General features: G+C 35.6%; 1 protein-coding gene across 1 annotated transcript; it reads right to left on the bottom strand.

Moving 5' to 3' along the window:
- Positions 1-1,353: 1,353 nt before the first annotated feature.
- On the bottom strand, positions 1,354-22,548 carry LOC121415546 (asparagine--tRNA ligase, cytoplasmic-like). The gene is made up of 20 exons (XM_041608790.1): positions 22,425-22,548; positions 21,460-21,554; positions 20,475-20,540; positions 19,877-19,969; positions 19,279-19,368; positions 18,333-18,411; positions 16,923-16,993; positions 16,062-16,148; positions 15,393-15,479; positions 14,188-14,244; positions 11,857-11,897; positions 11,187-11,223; positions 10,622-10,699; positions 9,987-10,108; positions 8,403-8,538; positions 7,268-7,381; positions 5,890-5,937; positions 5,033-5,116; positions 2,890-3,021; positions 1,354-2,381 (listed from the first exon to the last, which is right to left on the bottom strand). The coding sequence occupies exons 1-20, from the start codon at positions 22,462-22,464 to the stop codon at positions 2,250-2,252; spliced, it is 1,689 nt and encodes a 562-aa protein (XP_041464724.1). The 5' UTR covers positions 22,465-22,548; the 3' UTR covers positions 1,354-2,249.
- Positions 22,549-23,651: the final 1,103 nt, after the last annotated feature.

Consider the following 23,651-nt stretch of genomic DNA (forward strand, 5'->3'; position numbering starts at 1 on the left):
TTTCATTTAAATGCTAGTAATTAAACTATACCATAACAAGACAAATGTATGTCTCATTCACATTTTCTGTTGTCTCTCTGACTTGGGCAAAATTCAATTTCCAAGATGTATTGAATTACCCTTGTGTTGTACACATATCAATATCTGGAAAATTATTTGAAATCATAATTTCAGGCTCACATTTGGCCACTTATTGTAATTCCTATTGTTGAAGCTTACATTTAAAATTTGCCCAGGGATTTATGTCATCCAGATAGAGGGTGAAAGGATTGAAATAGGTAAAAAGTGTTAAATCCAAGTTTGAAGTTGATCATTTCATTGGTGTGGAATTTACAGGGGAGCAAATGTTATGGAACCTGATATTTGAGGGTACACATGTTCCATTATTGTTATTCAAACTAAGCAATGTTCTACCTCTCTCATTATCTTTGAATGAAGCCTCATGCCTCTACCCCTTAATAAAAGAAAATAACCACACTCCTACTAAATCAAATTGAATGCATTGCATAACTTAAGTACAAACACAACATCGAGTAAAATAATTAAGAAATAACTTGTCCGTAAATGAATATGGTCCAGTGAACTTCAGCCGGAGCAGGCATATTACAACGAAAGCTTCTTATTGCAAGGAACACATAGAATTCTTTAAAAGTACTTCAAATAATCACTTGGAAGTAAAATACTTTACCAGACCGACAAATTAAGATGTAATTGTTGAATAGCTTATTAACCAAAGTGGAAGAAATTTTTTTTCTCTCACATTGCTAACTACGTGGTTAGCACACAAATCCTGTAAATTAATATATGGTTTTCACTTGATATAATTGAAGCTACAATTAAAATCCCAAAATACACATTTTGATTTTAAGAAAGTGATATAATATAACATTTGCATGCAACTCATCATTAGATGCCATGGATGATTTGTCATATCATTTAAGATCATTTGAACTTTCATGATACTTTTATGAGCACGCTTCTGAATAAGAGATAATTAACTTATGCTACCACTACAGCTAATACCTACTCAGTAACCTACATGTACAATAGAAATACATAGGTAGCAGACAAGTTCAAGGTACTGCCCTACAGACTCAGATTTGGTGACACGACATTTGCTCCTGTGACATTTACTCCGGTCTTAGTATCTGAGGGAAAAGGGTTAGGGTAGTGATTGAACTTTTGGTTCAGAATACTAGTAATGTAAGAAAAGGAATAGAGTTTATTTAGTGTTGGAGGTAAGGTTTGGCTAACATGCAATTTTTCCTTCAGAGCAAATGTTATGGAATCTACAAATTACTTTTTCATGGGGGGGATAACAAGCAACATTCTCTCTCCAGACCTTGTCATTAAATTACCTTTAGGTAAGGATTTCGACTGTGATCCAAAGATGACTTCCCCTTATACCTCATATTTTTTTTATCCTCCAGGATTGACATGAAGGGCAGTGACCTTGAACTTGCCTTCATACAATTTGAATGAAAGTAAAAGCAAAGTAAAATAAAAGTAGATGAATAGAAAAATAAGATGTGAAGCCTTTGTGCAAAGATTACGATTATTGGAAACAAATGTTTCATCAGGATCCAGTAAGACAAAGCTTAGCATATTGTACTTTTAATTAACATGTATGATTGCACGTAATAATCAATGCAATGAATTATGAACTTCAGCCCTAAAACTGAGTGCTCAGCTTTGTGTTACAAGCTCCTGTTCCATTCTGTGTAAGGAGACAAATATGATAAGAAACAGATGAGGAATAATTGTTTCACTGGGACCACTGCCATGTGTAAATCCAAGTATGGCAGGACCCTGAAGAACTCGATGATTTTACACTTAAGAGCTGTTTCTTCCATATACATTTCCTATAAGAGCCATTCATCAGGAGAGTTTGACAAACCTAGTTAAAATATGAGTGGATTTATCATGCGAGTTTACATAATGAATACTAGATACTAGTCGGGTAAATGTAGTCATGTGTAGCCATGCCATGGGGCCTGTGAAAAATCCCTTAGTACATAAACCGATAGAGGGAACTATTTGAGGCTCTTCAAATAACTAATAGTTTCTGTTGACTACACTTCCCTGATATACCATTCTGATTCAAATTGGTTACAACATGACAAATGCTGTCTTGGAAGAATGAAGGATGAATGAAAGAACATGCACACATTGTGACAAAATGAAACTTGGGTTGGTCAAACTCTGAATGAATGACTCTGTCTCGATTCCACACTATGTGATGTCGCCCTCTATGGTTTACATCTCTCTACGAAGCGAGGATAGAAGGTGACATCTCTGATGTGATGTCGGTTCATCAGCCAGGTCAGGAATCGCTCTAGTCCGAGTCCATACCCTCCATGAGGACAGCTTCCAAACTTTCTCTGTGAAATGAGAGAATTTTTAAATTCATTATGGAAAATAAATTTCAGAAGCAAGAGATGCTGGCTTTAATCCAAATGTGAAACTCTTACTGCAAGCACTAGTTTTTGTCAGTCAAGACAGGGTCTACACTTAAACAGAGTATGAAATTCCTCATATTGTGTGCAGTTAATACAGAAACCATCAAAATATTTTTTTTTTTTTTTATTAAACCACTAATTATTCCTAAGAAATAAGTGGTTATTCAGAGCCACCCAACCATCCCCTAACCAATCTCCGTGAGTACCAAATATGAATAAATCACAATACTACAAAACTAAGAACACTGGAGTCTAGTGATAATTATATTTGAATTGGGCAATTATACGTGGAAGCATAGCACAGTCTACTTTATTTCTAAAAGATATTTACCTGATCATAATGAAGATTTAATTTATTTTCTCTTTGTTTTATTTATTTATCTATCTATATATTTAGTTTTTGGGGGAGGGGGGGGTAGTAAATGTTTACCTGATCAGTATACCAGTAGTATGGTGTGGGGTCAATACCCTCACGTTCATATCCTGACATGAGCTCTTCATAGTTCCATGTTCTCATTGAGCCTCCTACAATCTCACCAACATTGGGAATCAACACATCAACCTTCAGGAAATCAGACAGAAAATAATGAAAACAACAATCATAGTAATAATTATTAACAGGAAGAGTAATAAAGGGCAGTTTGACCCTCAATCCTTTGTGAATAACCCGACAAGGGGCCCGTTGCATAAAACTTTTTACCTGAAAAAACTCAGGTTGTTTTTACCGGAGTTTTGCCCTGTGTTAAAGTCAATGGCAGAAATAAGACTAACCTTAGTTTTGAGTTTTTACCAGAGTTTTCTCAGGTAAAAAGTTTTATGCAACAGGCCCAAGGCAAATGAGATAATAATAACATTTGTAGGGCGCTTTAAACTGGTGTTCCAAAGAGCACAAGTTGGCAGATAATAATAATATACAGTCAATCCATTAAAAAAGAAAACATAACATATAGAAATAAGTAGTTCTCTATTATGTGTAACTGTTACATTGTATATCGTGACTGAATTTACCCTACAAAAAAAATTAATACATAAAAAGCTTTCCAGTGATATATGAAAACTAGCACATCAATGGTGTGGAGCTCATCCAGCATCTCACAACAAAATTTAACATAATTTTTATTTCAGCCCAGGGCTGTTATCTTTGAGAAATTCTGTCGATATAATGCTAAAAATATAACGATGTTATCGACGAAAGAACATAATCAGCATTTTTTTATGCATTATAGCGATGTCACATACTCCCGTTGGTCAGAATTTGTATCTGCCACTGTACCAAGAATGCTTTAAAATCCAAGTTCATCGGATGTAAATGACTACATAGCATCTTTTAACAAACATATTTAGCATAAATACATCACCTTTCACGTTATTGCATTATTTTAGGGTTGGATGAGGTTTTATTGATAATTTGGGGGCTTTTTGGTCATCGTTCTGAGTAGTCAACATCTTTCGCATTTTTTTTTGGAAAATTTGCTTAAATTAGCCTATTTAATGAGTTTCAGATTCTGTGCAGAAGTTTTGAATCCCCCATCAAGTGCTATTATATAAAGCAAAAAGAATTGAAATAGCAGGACTTCAACTGATTAAGAAGAAGTATATTGAAATTCGGTCAACAGATAAGAGAGGTCGGACTGTACTTGTAACACTAACTAATGAAAATACAGTCCAACCTCTCTTATGCGAACATGTTGGGACCAACACAAATCCGGAAAAGGGATTTATCTGGATCTGGGAGACCCAATATTACATACAAGAATCTGCCTCCCCAATGGCGGTAGCTACACCTAATATATTGTAGTGGGCATACAGGCAGTATTCACTGCAGTGTCAGTGCAAAATATAGGCGGTATTCTTCCGGAAATGAAATTGTTTGATGGCCAAAACTCTTGGATAATTTACCTGCTAAAATAATTGAGGTATACATCAAGCATACCTCGAAAGAGAATGACTCGATGAAACTAAGTTTTAAAATTGGATCATCGCGGCGGGTATCGCAGCTTTGCAATGTCAGCCATTGTTATAATGACTGTATGCTTAAACATGATAGATGGCGCTGTCCGTATTGAGGAGCAGCGTTAAGCTATTTTTTTTCTCCTGGAAGTAAAAAAAGAATGTGATTAAATTTTTGCACTGCGCCCTGATTTACTGGAAAATTATCCTGTCTAAATTCTTTTGGTGATTTGGGTGTGAAATTTTCATGAAAAATAATGTGGTTGACTATATTGGAAAATATATGTGATCAAGGTGAATTTGCTTAGGATTGAGTTTAGATTGAAATTTCATTTCCCCCATGAACTAGATTGAATTGGAAGAAAAAAAAAATCTTGGCAAGCGTGCGTCCGGATAAGACTGTATAGCTATTTTCATGTTGACATACAATGTGCTATTGCACTGCCTGCGAAAACCACGCTTCCATCTTGGAAAAAAATTTACACCGTAAAGAGAATTACTAATTTTAAACTTTTTGATTACTGATTTGCTATGGTAGGTTGGCAGCTCTGTAGACATTGTCCAAAGATATTTGAAATGATTTTTTTTGCAGTGATTTGCAACAAAAAAAATCTGGAACTCACCGATTCTGTAAGGCGATTGTCCTCGGGGCATCTTGGCATGTAGAAGGATTTGATTGCAGCTGGGAATCGGCACAACAGGATTGGCTGATCACGAGAACGAATATTACGGATGATTAAAATTCAAATTAGATATGAAGGTCTAAATAGCACATATCAGATTTTGATGAAGTGAAGCCAACAACCATTCTTTGGGTGAAAATTTCCAACTATAACTAACACGTACTACACATGAGCTGGTACAAGTACAAGACTTACATGTAGATACAAAATGCACATCTGAAAGTATTGTAATGCCATTCATTATGTTATACTTCCATCTTTTCAGCGAACAGATTGCACATTTGAATGTCCCTTATTGCATTTGATTGCTATGGACTGGAACAAGAACTCTAAATGGTGGTGTGATGTATCATATAATGTTTAGAACCAGGGTCTATTTATACCAATTTCAACTGGGCTAGTTAGATATTTATGTGGCAACACCTTGGGCCACCATGGACCAATAATGGCAAATGTAGTGTGTGGTTTCTTCATTATAGCATACCTACATATGGTCATGCAAAGGCTAAAATACAAAAAATAAAACAGGATAATGATGATGTCATGCCTGAGTACTAAATTGCCTAAAACTGTTATTGCATTCCATTTCTAGTGATGTTTCTAGAGTGCACACACAAACAAATATGGGCATAAGAAATAATACGAGTACAAAAAATTACTTTTGTCTAAGGTCTGCATAACATCATATGATTCTTTAACCAAATAATTTATTGGCCCTAAATATGACCCATTCAAGATCTATCACATTGTTTTATCAATTATTCTTTGATTTGATAGACGAGTATCTTAGTGATTACCTCATTGATTTGGTCAGTCATCTTCCTCTCTGGTGCTTCTGGAATATCCTGGAATGAGAATTATTGGTTTAAGAATAATCAAAACCATGAAATCATGTGAGGTTGAATATATCTTTTAATGGAAGTCTTTACGGTAAACACCATGTATATTGTCCTGAAAAGGGCTGTTTGTTATTCTTTCTTGATTGTATATTAGCTATGAAAAGAACTGTAAACGACGTTTCGACATCAGGAATGATGATCCACTTGAAAACTCAGGTATAAAGAAGTAATCAAGATTGAAGCAATAGGAAAGTAGGAACGAATAGAGGTAATTGATGATGAACCAATAGGAAAGCAGGAGGATGGTGATTGGTCAGTAGGTAATTGGTTCATAATTGGTGCTAATCCTGGATTAAGCTCTTATGTGTAGCAGTGGTCACATAAGACCTCTATTGTGTGGGAGTTGGATGACATTAGGCATCTATTGATTGGTGGTTTGATTTAGCTTTGGGTTCCAAATATTGTTGATGGATAGGCCGCTGTCTTGTTGTACTGTGTCATGATGGGTGATTTCTATGGCCTCTCTTGTTTAAGAGAATTCACCCATCATTTCTAAAATCATCTCCATATTACCAATCAAAACATGTTTATATTCAGCAACATTTCCATGTCCCATAGAAGTTGTTCATGTCACAATTCATCAAATAATGATAATATGCAACATTTACACAGCGCTTAAAGCTAAATGATAGTAGTTGCAGTAAAACACTAATTTCGTGAGAAAGTCTATAAAACCAAGGTTAAGTGTGACTATATCATCATGGATCTAGATCTGGTACAGTTACATAAACTGAACTTTGTAAAATCATAAAATCTAAGCTGAAATATGATCACACTGATGCACGCCAACACAGATAGCCACACGTGGAACAGTGTATTATTGCTGGAATAAAGACCTGACGGAAGTGACCGAATCTGCGCTTATTTTGCTTATTTCTCAGTAATTACACAATTTCTTCCAGAATCCTTTGGCACATATTTTTTATTCATACACACAGACACTTGGGTGGTCATTTTGTCATTTCGAGATCGTTACCACAACCAGAATTTATCTTTAATACAATGTTTCTACACACTGCACATCACAACCCCAGCTTTAACATGGCTAAACTGATTACTAGTACATCCATGTTCATTCAAGGGATTCCTTCTTACTGGGCACTCATCTACTTACTCATGGGTGCAGAGTGACAAACCTATATAAATGAATTACTATTAAAAGCAAGGTGTTGGAATATGAACCCTGACCTGAGACTTGAGAATTATCCACTGATCTTCAACACCTCTACATGTCAACTTCTTTGACAACGAGGGAGCCCTAGCAAGTCTGACTTACCTCTCCGAACTCATAGAATGTACCATCATCCTTCCTGATGTCATGTTCCTTGAGATACTCAATAGCATCAGAGTAGTTCATCCTCTTGAATGGCCTCTTGGGGGGCTTGAAATCCTAGTAACAAAGTTTAAAGATAACGTTCAGTGTATGGTTGTCAGTTTGTATAATCACAGAAATTGCCGAAGGCTATTCATAATAATTTTAAAACTAGAGAATGATGAAAAATAACACAATCGCCAAAATGATAGCAATTGACTCAATTCTTCTGAAGGTCATATGCAATACACTTTGATAATCGTATGGGATTACATGTACATCCAAATTGCTGGCCAGACAGTTTCAGCAATTATTTATTAAACTTTTAATGTGAGGTCACTGGGAGAACAATTCTTTATAGTGTATTATTTTTACATAATATTCTTCTTGAATATTATGAAAAGAATTTGATAGCTCACAATGGTCATTTTCATTTTTACCAAAACTTTCCTTCATCTCTAAAAATAATGTTTAGGTCTAGTGTGGTTTTTGAATTGTGAAAGAAAGTGAGTGGGAAAAGTCACCTCTAAGAATTAGGGATTCGTATTCTTGGGGCCCGGGTTCGATTCCCACTAGGTGCGCTAGTGCCCTTTGGTAAGGCATCAATCCTCAGTACCAGGTCCTTCGGAGGGGACATTAAGCCGTCGGTCCTCTGGTTGCTTGCTTACAAGCATTTATGCTTTCTTAGCAATCAGGTAAAAAATCACCACATCCATCCATCTATGCTATAAATTCTGACAATAATCTCTGCTCTTACCACATGTGATTCATTTCTTCTTTTCATTCTTTAAGGAGGAGGAGTCATTTACCTTTTAAACTCTGATAAATGGAGTTAGACTATTCTGGAGATGCAACACATAGGTCAAACTTCATTTCAAGGAAATCTACAATACTTTTCAGTCATTAATTTGTGTTTTCTCCTTCCAGTTTGAATGTTGCTTCTAGGTGCAGAAGACAAAATTTTCCATTGATACACAACTTTTCCATAATTATCAATTATCATCAATTTTATTCTGGATGCTAATTTAAAAGGGAGTCAATCCCATCCAAGCATTCTATGCTCCACAGGAAGGAAGGGGGGGGGGGGCGGTATACTCACCGGATGAAATTCCATAATGAGATTACCAACTGGAGAGGCAAGGGCCCTATCAACTACATCACACACCAGATCCTCTAACTTATCCAGTAGGTCATTGAATGTGATGAATGGACACTCAGCTTCAACATGAGTGTATCTGTGAAAATATTACAAATGAAATTGAATTCATTGATCTAAACCCAAGCTTATTAACAACAAAAATAAATTACAAGACAAACTTTTAGAGGGTTGCAGCGTATAAACCAATCTGACCTTCAGGATATCAATAACCTTGTCCAAAAGGTAATTTTCAATTTTCGCCAACCTGCCCTTGTACTATAACCCTTTCTCAAATTGTGGAAGTAACGTTAAGTTAGAAGGGGATAATCTTCCAGATCGAAAAAACAAACATTTTGAACAAAGCTTAACTTTTATTAGAAAATGACAGAATTAATCTGTTTTACTCACTGGGCCTAAATATAAGCCAAAACACGCCTTACATGCATGCATACCGGTAAGCATACTTGTCAAGAGCAACATATCCAATCATGCTCATAATGTTGAAGTGTAACATAAACCTTCTATACTTAATTGTGATTTGAATCTGTAGCGACCAATAGCAAATTTTATTACAATGTAAAAGTTTCGTCTTATTTAAGACACTAGTTTATTTTGGTGCCGTTTGAGATACTTCATAAAGTATAGAAAACGTATCACTTATTCCCCCGCTGACTAGGTAGTCCGGCTACTGTATCATTGATTTACTACTTATGAATGGCCTGGAAATATTTGTTTACATGAATGAAAAGATTTCTAGTCATTTTGAATTGGTTTGATATAATTGTATAATAGATCTTTATCCAAAAGCTCTAAATCACTCAATCTTAGTAAATAGTTCACCAATATGCAAATTAGCTATGTTAGGCAAGGCCCGTATGGGTAGGCGTGTTAACGTCACTTGCATCTTGTTAGCCATCGAGAGAGGATGTCCGTCCAGTTCATACGTGGCAAGCTTTACTCCTTTATTGCCCAAACCACTTCAAATGTCGGAATTTCCAAACTACATTGATCGACTGTATAAAGCACCTCTCTGTCATATGCATATCCATCCCATGACTAGGGGGGTTTCTCCAACTGATGACTTTGTGTCTTAATTTGTGTCGAGCATATGAATCAAATCAACTATATCAATATATATGTGGTTTGGGGAACAAATTGCAGGGGCCCAAGGTCAAAATCCACCCAAGGCCTAAGAACACCTAAAGTTCCCACAGGACTCTGTGTAAACTGTAATAAAATGTAGCAAATTTGGGCTGATGAACTAAAGAAGCCCCGGAAGAAAAGAATGCCCTGATTTCGTGCTCCAACTGATGACTTTGTGTCTTAATTTGTGTCGAGCATATGAATCAAATCAACTATATCAATATATATGTGGTTTGGGGAACAAATTGCAGGGGCCCAAGGTCAAAATCCACCCAAGGCCTAAGAACACCTAAAGTTCCCACAGGACTCTGTGTAAACTGTAATAAAATGTAGCAAATTTGGGCTGATGAACTAAAGAAGCCCCGGAAGAAAAGAATGCCCTGATTTCGTGCAATAACTTACTCAGCTAGATGCCTACGTGTCCTTGACTGCTCAGCTCGATAAGACTGTGCTATGCAGAAGACATCTCCCATGGAAGGAAGAGCCGTCTCGAGATAGAGCTGAGATGACTGGGTCAAGAATGCCTGCATTGGATGAGATGGGGAAAAGACAAGCATCAATAACAGCAACAAAGTACAACTCGCACATGTTAATAATAAAAATAATAGTTAAATTTATATAGTGCTTCATACTTTGTGCTTCTAAGTGCTTTACAATGAAATTATCATTACCCCACTCATAGGATCAATCACTGTTCTACACAAAAATAGGAAAGTATCCTGGCAAGGCAACCATTATTTTTCATCTTGGGTCATCGTGGACCATTCATGCCAAATGTGGTGTTTTTTGGTCTAATCATTATGAATCTCACATCCTCCAGGACCATTTAACACCTGGGTGGAGAGTGACAAACATGGATGTGTCTTGCCAAAGGACATAAGCAGCAGGTGGAATTTGAACCATCGACCCTGGTTTAAGAGTCAAGTGTCTAAGCCACTACAACATCTCCACATAATCCAAGGAAATGTCCTAGAATTTATTTTTCTGTCACATATAAACAGAGAAAATCACTCACATAACACGGCCAATAGTCTTACCTCATGTCCAAAGAAACCCAGTTTGAATAATGTTGAACCTCCTTCTACTTGGGTTTCTACAATTGTTGGAGGGGTAAGCTACAAATGAAAACAAACAAGTCAAAGATTATATAAAACGGAATGTTAACTGCTATTTGAACTAAAGTAACTCCAGGTGCATTTATATGCTACAAAATTCAATCTCTATAGACTATTTTGAGCTACACAAAATCTTGGTGAAAATTATCTTGTGACATTCAAATGATCTTTAATGGTTAATAATCCCAACTACACTTGAAATACAACTCCTCTGCTAAAAAACCTTGAAATACTCTTTAAAAACCGAAAATTTATGAATAGTACAATTCCTCTAGATAACAAACTTGCAATACTCTTTTAAGCTGACAGATGATGAGGAGGCAATCATTCCAACAATCAACTGTTGATATTTTGAAACGTTAACACTCAAGATCACTTCTCTATCATAAACATCACAGATTTTCAAATTTCAATCTGGCTCATCTAGGGATTAGGTGGTGCATAAATCAATGTTCTTGGTTTGGAATATTCTGGCTCTAAATCTTACCTCATCATAACCCCTGTTGAAGAAATGGTCTCTAAAACTGTTCAGAAATAAATTGAGGAAAAAAAAAATAAGAATTTTAAACGAGGCATAAGACACTAACAGTATCACTAAAATATTCTTTGGCACATTAGTGCTGTATCTTTCGGCAGGGGTCCCACTATAAGGCATAATGCATCTTTCACATCATCTCTTCCACAATGTTTTATCACCAACAATATTTAAAATCCATTTAATATTTTTCGAGTTATTGCGCGGAAACCAAGTGGGGGGGGGAAAAGACAGAAGGATAGGGGCTTAATGTCCCGTCCTGACCTCGTCTTTGGGGGCATAAAAAGGCTCTTTTAATTGACTGTTGTAGCTTACACAGGACATGCTTGCCTGTAATATACACAGGAAGGTATGTAATATACACCTGCACCTGTGTAATATACCCCACAGGTATGCTTGAAACCTTGTAGATTACAGGAAGTAGGAAATCTACAAGAAATAACTGAGAAGTTGATTTCATGCTGGAGCTGTAAACAAGGAGGAATGTAAGTGACATAAGTTAGTGACCTCAGTGATTTTGAAAAATTACAGTTTAGCAAATTAAACCTCACATTCAAACAGACTGGCTATTACATTAAAGAGGCATTCTAGTGTAGAGTAAATGGTGTGCTGTCTTACTCACCATTGTGTAACAGTTGACCGAACACGCATGATCTTGGAAAGCTGGATAAAAAAAGTACATAAAAAAAAACAAGTTCACAAAAACTGCTTAATTTTCAACTTTAAAGTTTGATAATGTTAATTTAAATAAAGGATTAATCTTCTTCGCACTCTAACTATACATGGGTATTCAAGGCTGAATCAAACACGCAACACTAACAATGTCATTGATATCATGACGAAAAAAAAAAGAATATGTAGGGGAAAGCGGGGTTGAGCATAGGGGCAAGTTGAGCCACCACCCCCAGGCTAATAATGAATGAGTCAGACATTGTGGTGGTGTCATGTATTGATGACCCATTGCATAACCCTTAACCCCACCACTTTGTTTTCAACTTTGAAACAAAAAGTACTTTTTTAGAGGGAAAAATACAAATTTCAGCCAAAAAGGGTGCTTTTTACCCACACACGTCTTTAAATATATTATAGAAATAAGAACAACATGGAACAGGTATGGATTCTCATTCTTGTCATAGTCTTTTACATGATGAATGCATAAGAAATGTGTGGATGTGAAAATATTGCAATAAGTTCGGACTGGGGTAATTTAAGCCAAATCAACATGGGGCAAGTTGAGCCATGTTAATTCTTATGGTGATGTATAATACAAAATTTTAAAAATGTAAAAAAACATTGACATGCAGGCAGAAAGGAGCAAATCCTTTTTTTTTTTTACTTTTAGAAGATGTATTTATAGAGAATTAGCAAGTGAAAAGACTTTAAATGAAAAATTGACATCCTGGTTCTTCCCAAATACATTTCATACATAGTTTTTTGTGGCTCAACTTACCCCAGACGTTGGCACATATATGGGGCAAGTTGAGCCATTTGACATCGTTTTAAAGGTCACGATGACTTTCAGTGTGGGGGTAGGTGAAAAACATTTCCCAAGAATCAAATTTAAAGGCAAGCTTATTTCTACAATGTTGTATCAATTCTAACATGCAAAAAGTGTCAGAACTTACCCTGCCTTCCCCTACATAGTATTTATAGCAAAACTTGGAAATACAAAAAATAATTAAAGAAAGCAAATATAGCCTACCAATGCTGTACTGTCAGTACCTAATCAGTACTGTGCATACTTGAATCCTTTACTAAAATCTAATTAGCATAAATTACATTTCAGTTGAAAACGCAGCCCACTAGCATATCACCTATTCATGCCAGCCGAAAAAAGGCTGACATAAATAGATAATAAACAAGGCCAGCATACAGCATAAAGCTTAGCGGGGGTTATGGTATGTTGTAAAGTCTTGTGTTGTGCATGTTTATTGTTATGTTGATGTGGTTACATCATCATGTAATGACATCATCATCACATGACTAGTCACATGTTCTGTTATATGTGTCACTGTACACTGGCCTTGCTTGCTCACTGCCTCCAGCTTATGGGCAAGCAAAGCCTGTCTTATATACCCCAGCAAATGATAAACATACTTATTGGTGGTTAGTGAAGAAACTGCCACGTATTGGTCTAACTTCCCAAATCTCATGCATAAACATGATGTTTTGACAAAAGACTCTGGTGCTATCATCCAATAGGCAAAGAGGAGGTAAGAATCTTTTTATCAAGCATTCATGAATACAAATTAGGAATTCATTACGTAAATCTCTCCTTTAGAAGACTTGAATACATAATGACCAGTTCACAAAAGGTATTCAAATGTTAGGCCTACCGTGGTGAAACTGTAAGCAAGCTCTCCCAGGTTTTTTTGTTTTATTTTCAATGGTTAGTATTCTACAATTCATAAGGGTCTTTCTAGTAAAAGTACTCTCAGCTAATGCAGAATGATAAATATGTGCATCACCCTCAGGAATTTGTCTAATAATGGTGGGACACTTAACCTCAATGAATGCATGATTCATGACTGTTGCTAGGCCAATTTTCTATTTGCACATGTCATGCATACCTTTGAGACAAAGATGAATGCCTGGTTCATGACCGTTGCTAGGTCACGCAAAGGTTGTTAGTATGGTATGGTGAAGAGAGTTATAGATTAGCCATTAACCCATTGAGCCTAATGCTTAAGATAACTCGAACATGCTAAGCATTGTGGAAAGTGTGTATCGTATTCAATGGGGCTGTCTTTCAGGGGCAGCAGGGGATGACTGCCCCCTCCCTTCTTCATGTAGTAAAAAAGGGGGTAAGGAGAAATAGGAAGAAGAAAGGAAGGGTTTCCAGATATAGGTCGTGTAACACTGCCATATACCTGTATAGCCGTTACTTGATTTTTATTAAAAAAAGATCATGCCATCTTGATCCCTCCCCCCTTGTGTTAAGAGTGAGCCTTACCGTTTCTCCTCTCATCATCATATGTCTCTGATCTAACTGTACATCAATATGAGATTCCTGAAGAAAAAAAAGAAGGAAATAACCTAAAGGTTATGATTTGAATAATTGGAAATTGGAAAAATAGGGGCTTCAACAGGGAGGGTGCAAAACAATAATCTTGTTGCGATAGTATATGAAGAGAATATCAATATAACAGAGGTCTTATACATATTCACCGAGCTCAGTACAAAAAGATAATTGCACCATACATTATCATAGAAATGTATTGGTGTACCGTATCCAAAAAAGGTGTATGGTTCCGAAATTACGCAACATTTTGTAAATGCATGTTAGACCAAAATTGCTCAGAAATGTGATTTTGTGTACAAAGTCAAGGCAAATTGTGTTTTCACAAATCATAAATGTATGATTATCTTTAGTTGTGCTGGTCTAAATGGATTTATGTTATGTTATTTATAAATTATTCTCATAAATGTCCCTGACAAAGTTCATCAAAAAACAATGAAAAACAAAAGGTATAAAAAAAAACTATAAGAAATTGCCCAAAAACAATATAATACATAAGAAATTGATCTGATATCACAATTTTTTTCACGTTTTTTTTCACATTTTCTAAGAACACCACAAAGATTTTCTACACCAAAAATTAGAACATTTGGAACTTTATCTAGATAGTGAGAAGAAAAAGTATGATTTTGTTTACTAATTACAAATAAATTAACATAATAGCAATTGGCATGAAATAAATTAATATAGAATTTTGTAGATTATGTCCAAGAAAACCTGCGTGCCAATTTTTGGTGCGATTGATGGCCGAGATCTCAAGGGGGGCCTGGGAGGATCCCCCCTTCCCCCGGCCATATGATATCCCAAAATACACCGGTCTAGATAGGGTTAAATGCATATTTATAAAGTGAAGATACAAACAAAATAGAGAAAAAAAAGAAACTGGATAAATTATCTCAGCCAGTTAACAGTGCACAGTCAAAAAAGTCTATTGATAAATTATAAAAATATTATCTTTACTTCATTAATAACAATATTACATATTTTCTTGATATCATCCTAACTTCTAGAATTGTCACATAATGACACTTAACAAGTGATAAATAAATTAATGGCCTTCATGCACTGAGTAATTTGAAAATGTGACATATCATGCAAACAGATTTTTAATTTGTATCAATTATATAAATATCACTAACCTCATTGACTACATTATCCACACCACCTGCTGGGGCTGCATGAATAAGAGACCAGTAGTCTACATGAAGCTCATGACCACCAGGTGCCTAGACAGGGCAGAAAAATAGTAGGAAAATGAAAACTTTCTTCCAGGGAAGTATTTAAGGTTGGTAGTTTTGGGTCACGAGGCCGCTGGAGAAAACCTTCTCCCTTAAACTATGTACAGGTGGAACCTTCTCCCTTAGACTCTGTACATGTGGCTCGGGCCGAGGACAAGGCTGGCAAAATAGGGCCTTGAGGCCGGCCTCAACTTCATCTCTGCCATCTTCATAATCAATGTCAGCTAAATCATCTTCAGAGGGCAGGAACAGGAGCACTATAATCATCAACATCTTTTTTCCTAGTCATCATTATCTTCTTCATCATCGTCATAGTAATCATCATCATAATAATCATATTCTTCATCATGATCATCACCTTCATCATTATCATGATCATCATTTTTATTCATAGTCATCATCAACATTATCACCATCACCACTGCCAATATTCCTCTTCATCATCACCACCACAATAATAACAATCACCATCACCACAATAACAATAATCATCAAAGTCATCATCATCATGTTCGTTATTGTCAGGATATCTACAGAGCAGTAGACTGATTTCAGATCAATGAGACTTACTGATTTTCCTTCAGGGACTTCCTTGAGGACACCATACAATGTCACTGTACTTTCTGTCGACAGGATCAAGGCATCATACGTCTGGCACTGTGTACGTAGAGAGAAATCAATTAATTTTTTTTTACAGAAGTGACAACTAGTAAATAAAGAGGCTTTAATAGGAGGTAATAATAATTCAATAATTTGTGAACAAATTTACGGCATTACTCCTATGTGTTTAATATCGCATGCTTGATTTGTAATGAAAATCATAAGCCAGAAAAAATTGGAACCAGTGGGATAAACTTTACATCATCACCATCACTACCTCATCATCATCTACATCATCACCACCATAATCATCTTCATCATCATCTTTATCATCATCATTACCATCATCATCTTTATCATCATCTTTATCATCATCTTTATCATCATCTTTATCATCATCACCATCATCATCATCATCTTAATCATCATCTTCATCATCATCATTATAATCATCATCATCATAATCAACATCATTTACTACATTCATCCTTTAACTTCTTTTGCAGGGAAAAACAAAATTTTAAGCTATACTCTCCCATCCTTTCAATGATGCATGCTCTGCTTATTTCTATCCTATTAAGTTAATGGATACTTAAGCACCTCTTCTAATACAGTGTGTTACTGAAACAAGTCAACCTTACTTAAGGAAATCAAGTGATGCCATAAACTCAGCTAGAATGTGTTTGTCTGATCATAGTGTCACGCATTAACTACCATACCAATCTGCTGGCTCCTTTTTGTTACAAATGGAAAGTCAACCGGATTATGGCCTTTCCTAACTGTGACTGATTTGAATCAATTGCCAAGCCTTATATCTAATTTTATTCTCACCAATTGATCATTGAGAACAGATTGGAGGAATCCAGTACCATCCCTAAGAACAATGAACATAAGAGCTCGACCTGAAATACAAACAAGTAATACCAGTGCAAGAATCACAATAATGAAACAGAATAAGATATAAAACAATTGGATAAGTCATATTAAATATTTTACAGATTAGTTAGATGAACAATTGGATTAGTCATATTAAATATTTCATAGATCAGTTAGAAAAAAAAATATTTAGGGTTGATAAAAATTCTTTCTCAAGAGAGAATATTTACATTCCTTCCTTCATCAAATGATTTGAGTCACTCCTGTATACAATTTTTTTCAGATTTATATTACTACAACTATGTATTATTAAGGGTGTGTTTATGGTTCCATTGCGAGGACAGAATCAGCGCTTTCAAATGTTGATTCAAAACGCTGATCGTAAACGTGTTTCTGGAAGTGCCGTTTATACTTAACTTTTCAGAGGCGAAATCACGATCTCCAGCTGGCTTCGCAACGTAAATTTCGTTGAGCAGGAAAGCGAAGTCAAATTGGGCGTGCACTTTTTTGAAAGTTTTTTTTCCGAATGTTGTTATAGGGAAGGTACGTCTACTGTTAAATATCGAACAATTTCCGATATTTTAGTCATTGCATTGAGCTTCTTGATATAGCCATATAATTGCACCATGGCAAAGATGATTTATAGTAAGAAAAAATAAAGAATATTAAGTATACAAAATAATAAAATATCTATTTGTTTATGCTTCTGGGGCATCTGGCGATGTCTCCAAATTTTTTATCTCATGTTCCAGGGCTTTTTTTTGTGTAAATCCCTAAACTTTCGTGATGACAAATTGGAAGAGTAATACTAGTAATAGTACCACACATGCAAAACAAGGGAGATGAGAAGTAATTCAGTGGAGGTAACATGCGACAATGGAGTAATGCGACTGTATTTGCCCGTGGATTTTCATCTTACCGGATGCATGTACCAAATTACGTCATATAAACATGTTTACGATCGTGGTTCTGTTTATACTTCCCCAGAAAGCCTGATATTCTGGTCATACGACATTTACAAACGCACCTTTTTAAGAGTTTACGATCGGCGTTTTGAAACAGCATGTAAATGAAAGTAAGCATGGACGCAACCATGTTTTGGACTAATCAAGTTTGGAAATGCTGATTCTCGCCTAAAAAGTGGAAGCATAAACACGGACTAAATTTCACAATATTCAACTGAAATTATTAATCATAGAATTACTTGGGTATAAAAAAAAAGATGTAAATGATGAAAAGGAAATGTGAATGATGTACATGATTGAGAGTATGTACTGAACATGAATGTATTTTGAAGTTTGTTTTAATGAATTGGAAATAATGATCGTTAATTTTGACGAATAAACCAAGTCAAGATTCACCTACCTTGTCTTCTGAGTCTGTGTACCCATCCATTGATCTTCACACGCACTCCTCTATTAGCTTCTCCATTCTTTATCTTGATCTAAGAAAACAAATAATAATAGTAAAAGAAGTGATTTGCTCTTGTATTGATACACTTCCTTCTGTATAAATCAAATCTACAGAAATCTGACATATGTCATGTGGAATATGGCATGCAAGTGTACTTTTATATGGAACATTATTCAGCCAATGTCTAGAAGGTAAACTTATCAAGACTTACATCAATAAATACATTTTTAAGCTTACACCTAATAGCTAACATGCAGCTACTAGGTGATCACACTTCAATGCTCATTACACAGAAAATAAGAAAACCAAAGTTGCATAACAACTAGCTATGCTATGATACAACTTCTCATTCGTAGTTGTTTATTCACTAAATAAATTCTAATAAATGAATATTTTCCTTGGTGTATGAGGATAATAGTATTCAATCCACTTATAAACATGCTCATATACTTCTTATGCAAGACATTATATTTAAATATGTTAGATAATTATTTTTATCGTTTTATCAACAATCTTTTTTAATTGTGAGGCTATTCTATCCCCTGTTCGACACTAAAATTGCAACCATTTTACTGACTTTTCCTGATATGCTATATTAACTTACTATAGAATACAATATTTAAAGAATATTTGCATTCACATCTAATTAGTGCATACTTGCCAGGAATATTCTTAACCCAAGGACATAATCATGCTTCTCAGAATACCACCACTATTCCTTGAAGCAAGACCTGCTTTCACAAATGTAAATGACTATGAATGTGTTTTTATTTTGGGGCCTCTATTCACAAGCATTGCTTTTCATGTGTACAAATTTTGCTGCATTTGCTTTTTTCTATATGATTCGTTAAATAAACTTAAACTTGAAACTAATCTCATTTCAAATTAATGCTCATACCAATTTAGCAGCTGGCAAGCTTGGATCTTCCTCAATTGTAATTTTCTTGGCTTCCTCCAAATTCTTCTGCCTCTTCTCAGCATCCTCTGCCTGTAACAATAAGTGAATACATTGGAATATACATGTAAATGAACCTTCCTATAAAGACCACTAAAAGGAGACAAACATTGGGTCGTACAAGCAAATAGTAAAACCTGACTTCACATACAACTCACATACAACTCAATAGAGAAAATGGAGGTCTTGTAGAAAGGCTGCCTTTTTACAATTTACATAATATGCAAAGGTCTACATACATGTAGAAAGCTCATTTAACAAGACATTTATAACAGATATGGGTCCTATTAAAAAGCGGTTATGATCAAAGCAGATTTTACTGTACTACAAGAAAACATAGATTAATACGGTTGATTAGATGACTCAGTTAAGATCACACAATATGCTGCCATCCCCACACATCGAGTAACCATTCACTTGCTACAAATTTCAGGGCAATTCTTCTTTTTCTTTGTGACATGCACTGCAAATGCTTTCACCATCATCATCTTATCAGTGTGAACATAGCTGTTGAAAATAAACTACTACATATTATGCATACTTCTCTCTTTTCACGATCAGCTGTTTTCCTCTGCTCCTTGGCATAAAGCTTGGCAATCTTCTTCCTCTGAGCCTGTGAAACCTCTTCCCATCTCTGTAAACACAACAAAATAGGCAAACATCTTCAGAATGTCTTAAGGAAAACCAACCCCTACCAAAGACAATAAATAAAACATGTAAAAACACGAAGAATCCATGTTAACTAAAAATACCCCCCCAAAAAAAAAAAATACTGAAATTTTGACAAATCTAAATACTAATAAAAATACAAATATGGAAATCATTTTGCATCATGAAGGTGGATTTTTCCTAAAAAAACAGCTGGCATACAATCAATCTGTGTCACAAAAGAATGAAAAAAAAATCATTTTATATCAAACTAAAGAGCACAGATATATGTTGGTTTATGCGTCAAGTCCAAATGTACTGTCTTGAATATAACATTGACAACTCATATATACTCTGGAAAGAGATCATGAGGTTATTCTTTATATTGCAATAAATTGCATCATACTTTTAAAGAATATATGACAAGAGACTCTGTCATGTCAAGATTTCAACTTTTGGCAATGAACTTTACAATCAATTTTTGTTTTTACCTCTCCTTCCTTCTTTGAATCTCCCATGAATTTGGGGAAAGGCTCCCCTCCTGCTCTCATCATTGCCTATAAATTTAAAAAATATATATGAAAGAATGAAATAGCTTTAGTAAAGGAGTAGTTGCTTTTATTCTAAAAAGTCATCTAATTTTAAGCTGAAGTCTCATCTACTGTATCTTAATAGCTTGACTGCTACCTTCACACGAAAGGCACCATGCTATACGTGTAGAATATTTATTCAGCAAGTATTTCAGAAAATAGCAAATATTAGGAGTGACAAAAATGACTGCATTTGCTAAGGTCACAGCTATAGAGCAAACATAATCAAGGCAGGATTTGAGTATGGACCAAGCTTAAAGAGAAATGCCAGTAGTTGCAGTAAACACTGATTTCATGAGAAAGTCTTTAAAACCAGGCTTAATTGTCAGTATATCATCAAGGATCTAGATCTGGTACAGTTACGTAAACTGAACTTTGTGAAATCTTGAAATCTACGCTGAAAAATGTTCACACTGAAGATCACCAACACAGATAGGCACACGTGGGACAGTGTATTATTATTGCTGGAATAAAGACCCGACGGAAGTGACCGAATCCGCGCTTATTTTGCTTATTTCTCAGCAATTACACAATTTCTTCCAGAATCCTTTGGCACATATTATTTATTCATACAAACTTGGGTGGTCATGATATTAGATTCTGTAAAAAGTCATTTTGAGATCGTTACCAGAACTGGAATTTATGTTTAATGAGTGAGCAGATGATGTCGCATTACCCCTAAAGGCCAAAACATGTTCAATGTTTCTGTTCCAAGAATAACAAATAACATAATTCCTCATTCAATGTGCCATAACAGGTGCGACTCATTTGCTATATGAAAGTATTTTTTCGTGGTCATGACCATCACCATCTCCTCCATCATCATTAAAACTGTTAGTCATCATCATTAAAATCTTTTTTCTTAAGTGATTTTCCTGACACTTACACATAGTAAAGTCTGGTAGGGTTTTTGTTCTGTTCCATCCCCTGATTCATCATTTCCTTCCTTCTCAGATATATACATCACAGCAGGCTTATCATCTAGATCGAATAATACATGACATTAAAAATATACAATATAACAATATTTGGCATTGGCATTATTCATGAAATTTGTCCAGACACACCCATGATTCAGCCATTGCATTGCCATATTGGCCCTAACTCCTGAACAGGTGTGTGCTAATAGTAAAGGCTTTCCACTCCCATCTGTAAAAAAGTTGATTTTACATTCAATAAATATTAAAATTTATTTCGTGATCATAAATAATTCATATTAATATAAATAAATTATTTATGATCACAAAATAAATTTTAATATTTGTTAAATAAGATTTTTTATTTCTAAATTGTTCGTTAAGACGGCATTGCTTTCCGGAAGTACGTCATACATAAGCGGTTCAAGGGTCGACGCTATTGTATTTCCGTTGTTTACATGTGGAACGAGGGGTCTACGCGGCATCAGTTAGGTAAGAAATCTTCATTTTTTTTACATTTTTTAAAGTAATATTTAAAACCTACCTACGCATTAGGCGTAGGAAGGTGTAAGAATTAATAAAAGTAACAAAATTCTAGTGAGTTCGGTTTAAAAAGATGGATTATTTTGGGGAATCCATCTTTGTTTTGGTCCTTCGCTGAAGACACTATGGAGAGAGTGTCAAGACGTCAATGATGAAGAAATATATGACATATCTAAAAAAATCATCATCATTGCGTCCTCAAGACTAGGCTATTCCCGACTTAATTCATCAAAATTCAAATAAGTTTTCCCACACATAAAACATAATATATGGGACTACTTTTGGGCGAGGCGCATTAAAAAATTCAAATATCCGTATTCCTCCAAGCATGAGCGTAGTAAGGGATAGATAGAAATAGAAACCTAAAATATAGATAAAGTCTGACACTTACCCATTGTAAGTTCACTCGTTTTTTCTGCTAAATCTGCCATGTCAACGATCGTGATCCACTAATCGACCTCGAACAGCAGGTGTAATTAGTTAAAGATTTCCAGACAATCGTCCTGTACTTTCTCGCGCGCGCCGCGCCGGCCCTGATACCGGTATCTGGATAATAGAAGTTGAAGGTGGGACTAATTCAATTTCAAGTGATTTCATCTATTTCAAATTTAAACAAAACTTTGTTTGGTAAAGATGTGCCCTCTTATCTAGCCTTCGCGTGACCTACGCGCTACGTTAATGAAAACACATTTTGATATTTCTGTCGATAAGAAAAAAAAGACCGATATCAAACGAAAGAGATTTGTAATTAACGAAGAATATGAGGGCGAATTGTCAAGGAACCAAAAAGATGATGCAACTGAGCTGCGAAGAGCGTGGTGAGCAGAGCGATGAATGGATGCATCTACTAGTATTGGATGCAAGTTGCATCATGCATCCCGGCGTCATGATCCAGGCACAAATACATTCTTTTGGGGGATAATTCCAGTTCTTGACTCAAAACACTTGAGGAGCAGAATTACTAAGTATTTTACCCGGGGGGGCCAGTTCCATTCACGAGTGGATACCATGCGCGACCATGGGGTCTCGAAAAGCACCCTAAACACGTAATTTCCATATTCTGAAAATGCACCCCTTAACAAGTATTGTCGTGTGAAACCCTACCCTTAACAAGTTGGAAACAAAACGATACTCTTGGCAAATATTCCCTGAAATGAACCCCTAAAGAAGTACAGGAATGTTTTATTGTTACGGGTCCTTCGGTCATCGGCTTTACCTAATTTGGTTTAGTACGACCCCACCTTCTACACCTCTCGCAAATAGGACTCTAAACACGTTGGGGCAAAAAGGACATCCTTTATAAAACATTTTAATTTTGTTTTATCATCCCCGCAAATTCGACCCTAAACACGTAACTGTCCTCGCGAAATAGATACCCTTTTTTCATTATTTTTGTGTTTTTGACACCCTTATCACGTTACGTACGTAACGTGCCCTATCGTGAAAAAGACATCCTTTTTACGTGTTTTTTTGGTCGCGCATGGTATCCACTCCTCAATGTAAGTGGCCCCCACCGGGGTATTTTAATAATTCCAACCACTTTTAAATGGTCATAGCAGTGACGGGAGCAGTATAATGGGGAGGGCCCGGGAGCGGCGCGGCCCGGGAGCGGGAGGGA

The sequence above is a fragment of the Lytechinus variegatus genome, chromosome 5 (assembly GCF_018143015.1).
Source record: "Lytechinus variegatus isolate NC3 chromosome 5, Lvar_3.0, whole genome shotgun sequence".
Classification (NCBI taxonomy): Eukaryota; Metazoa; Echinodermata; class Echinoidea; order Temnopleuroida; family Toxopneustidae; genus Lytechinus; species Lytechinus variegatus.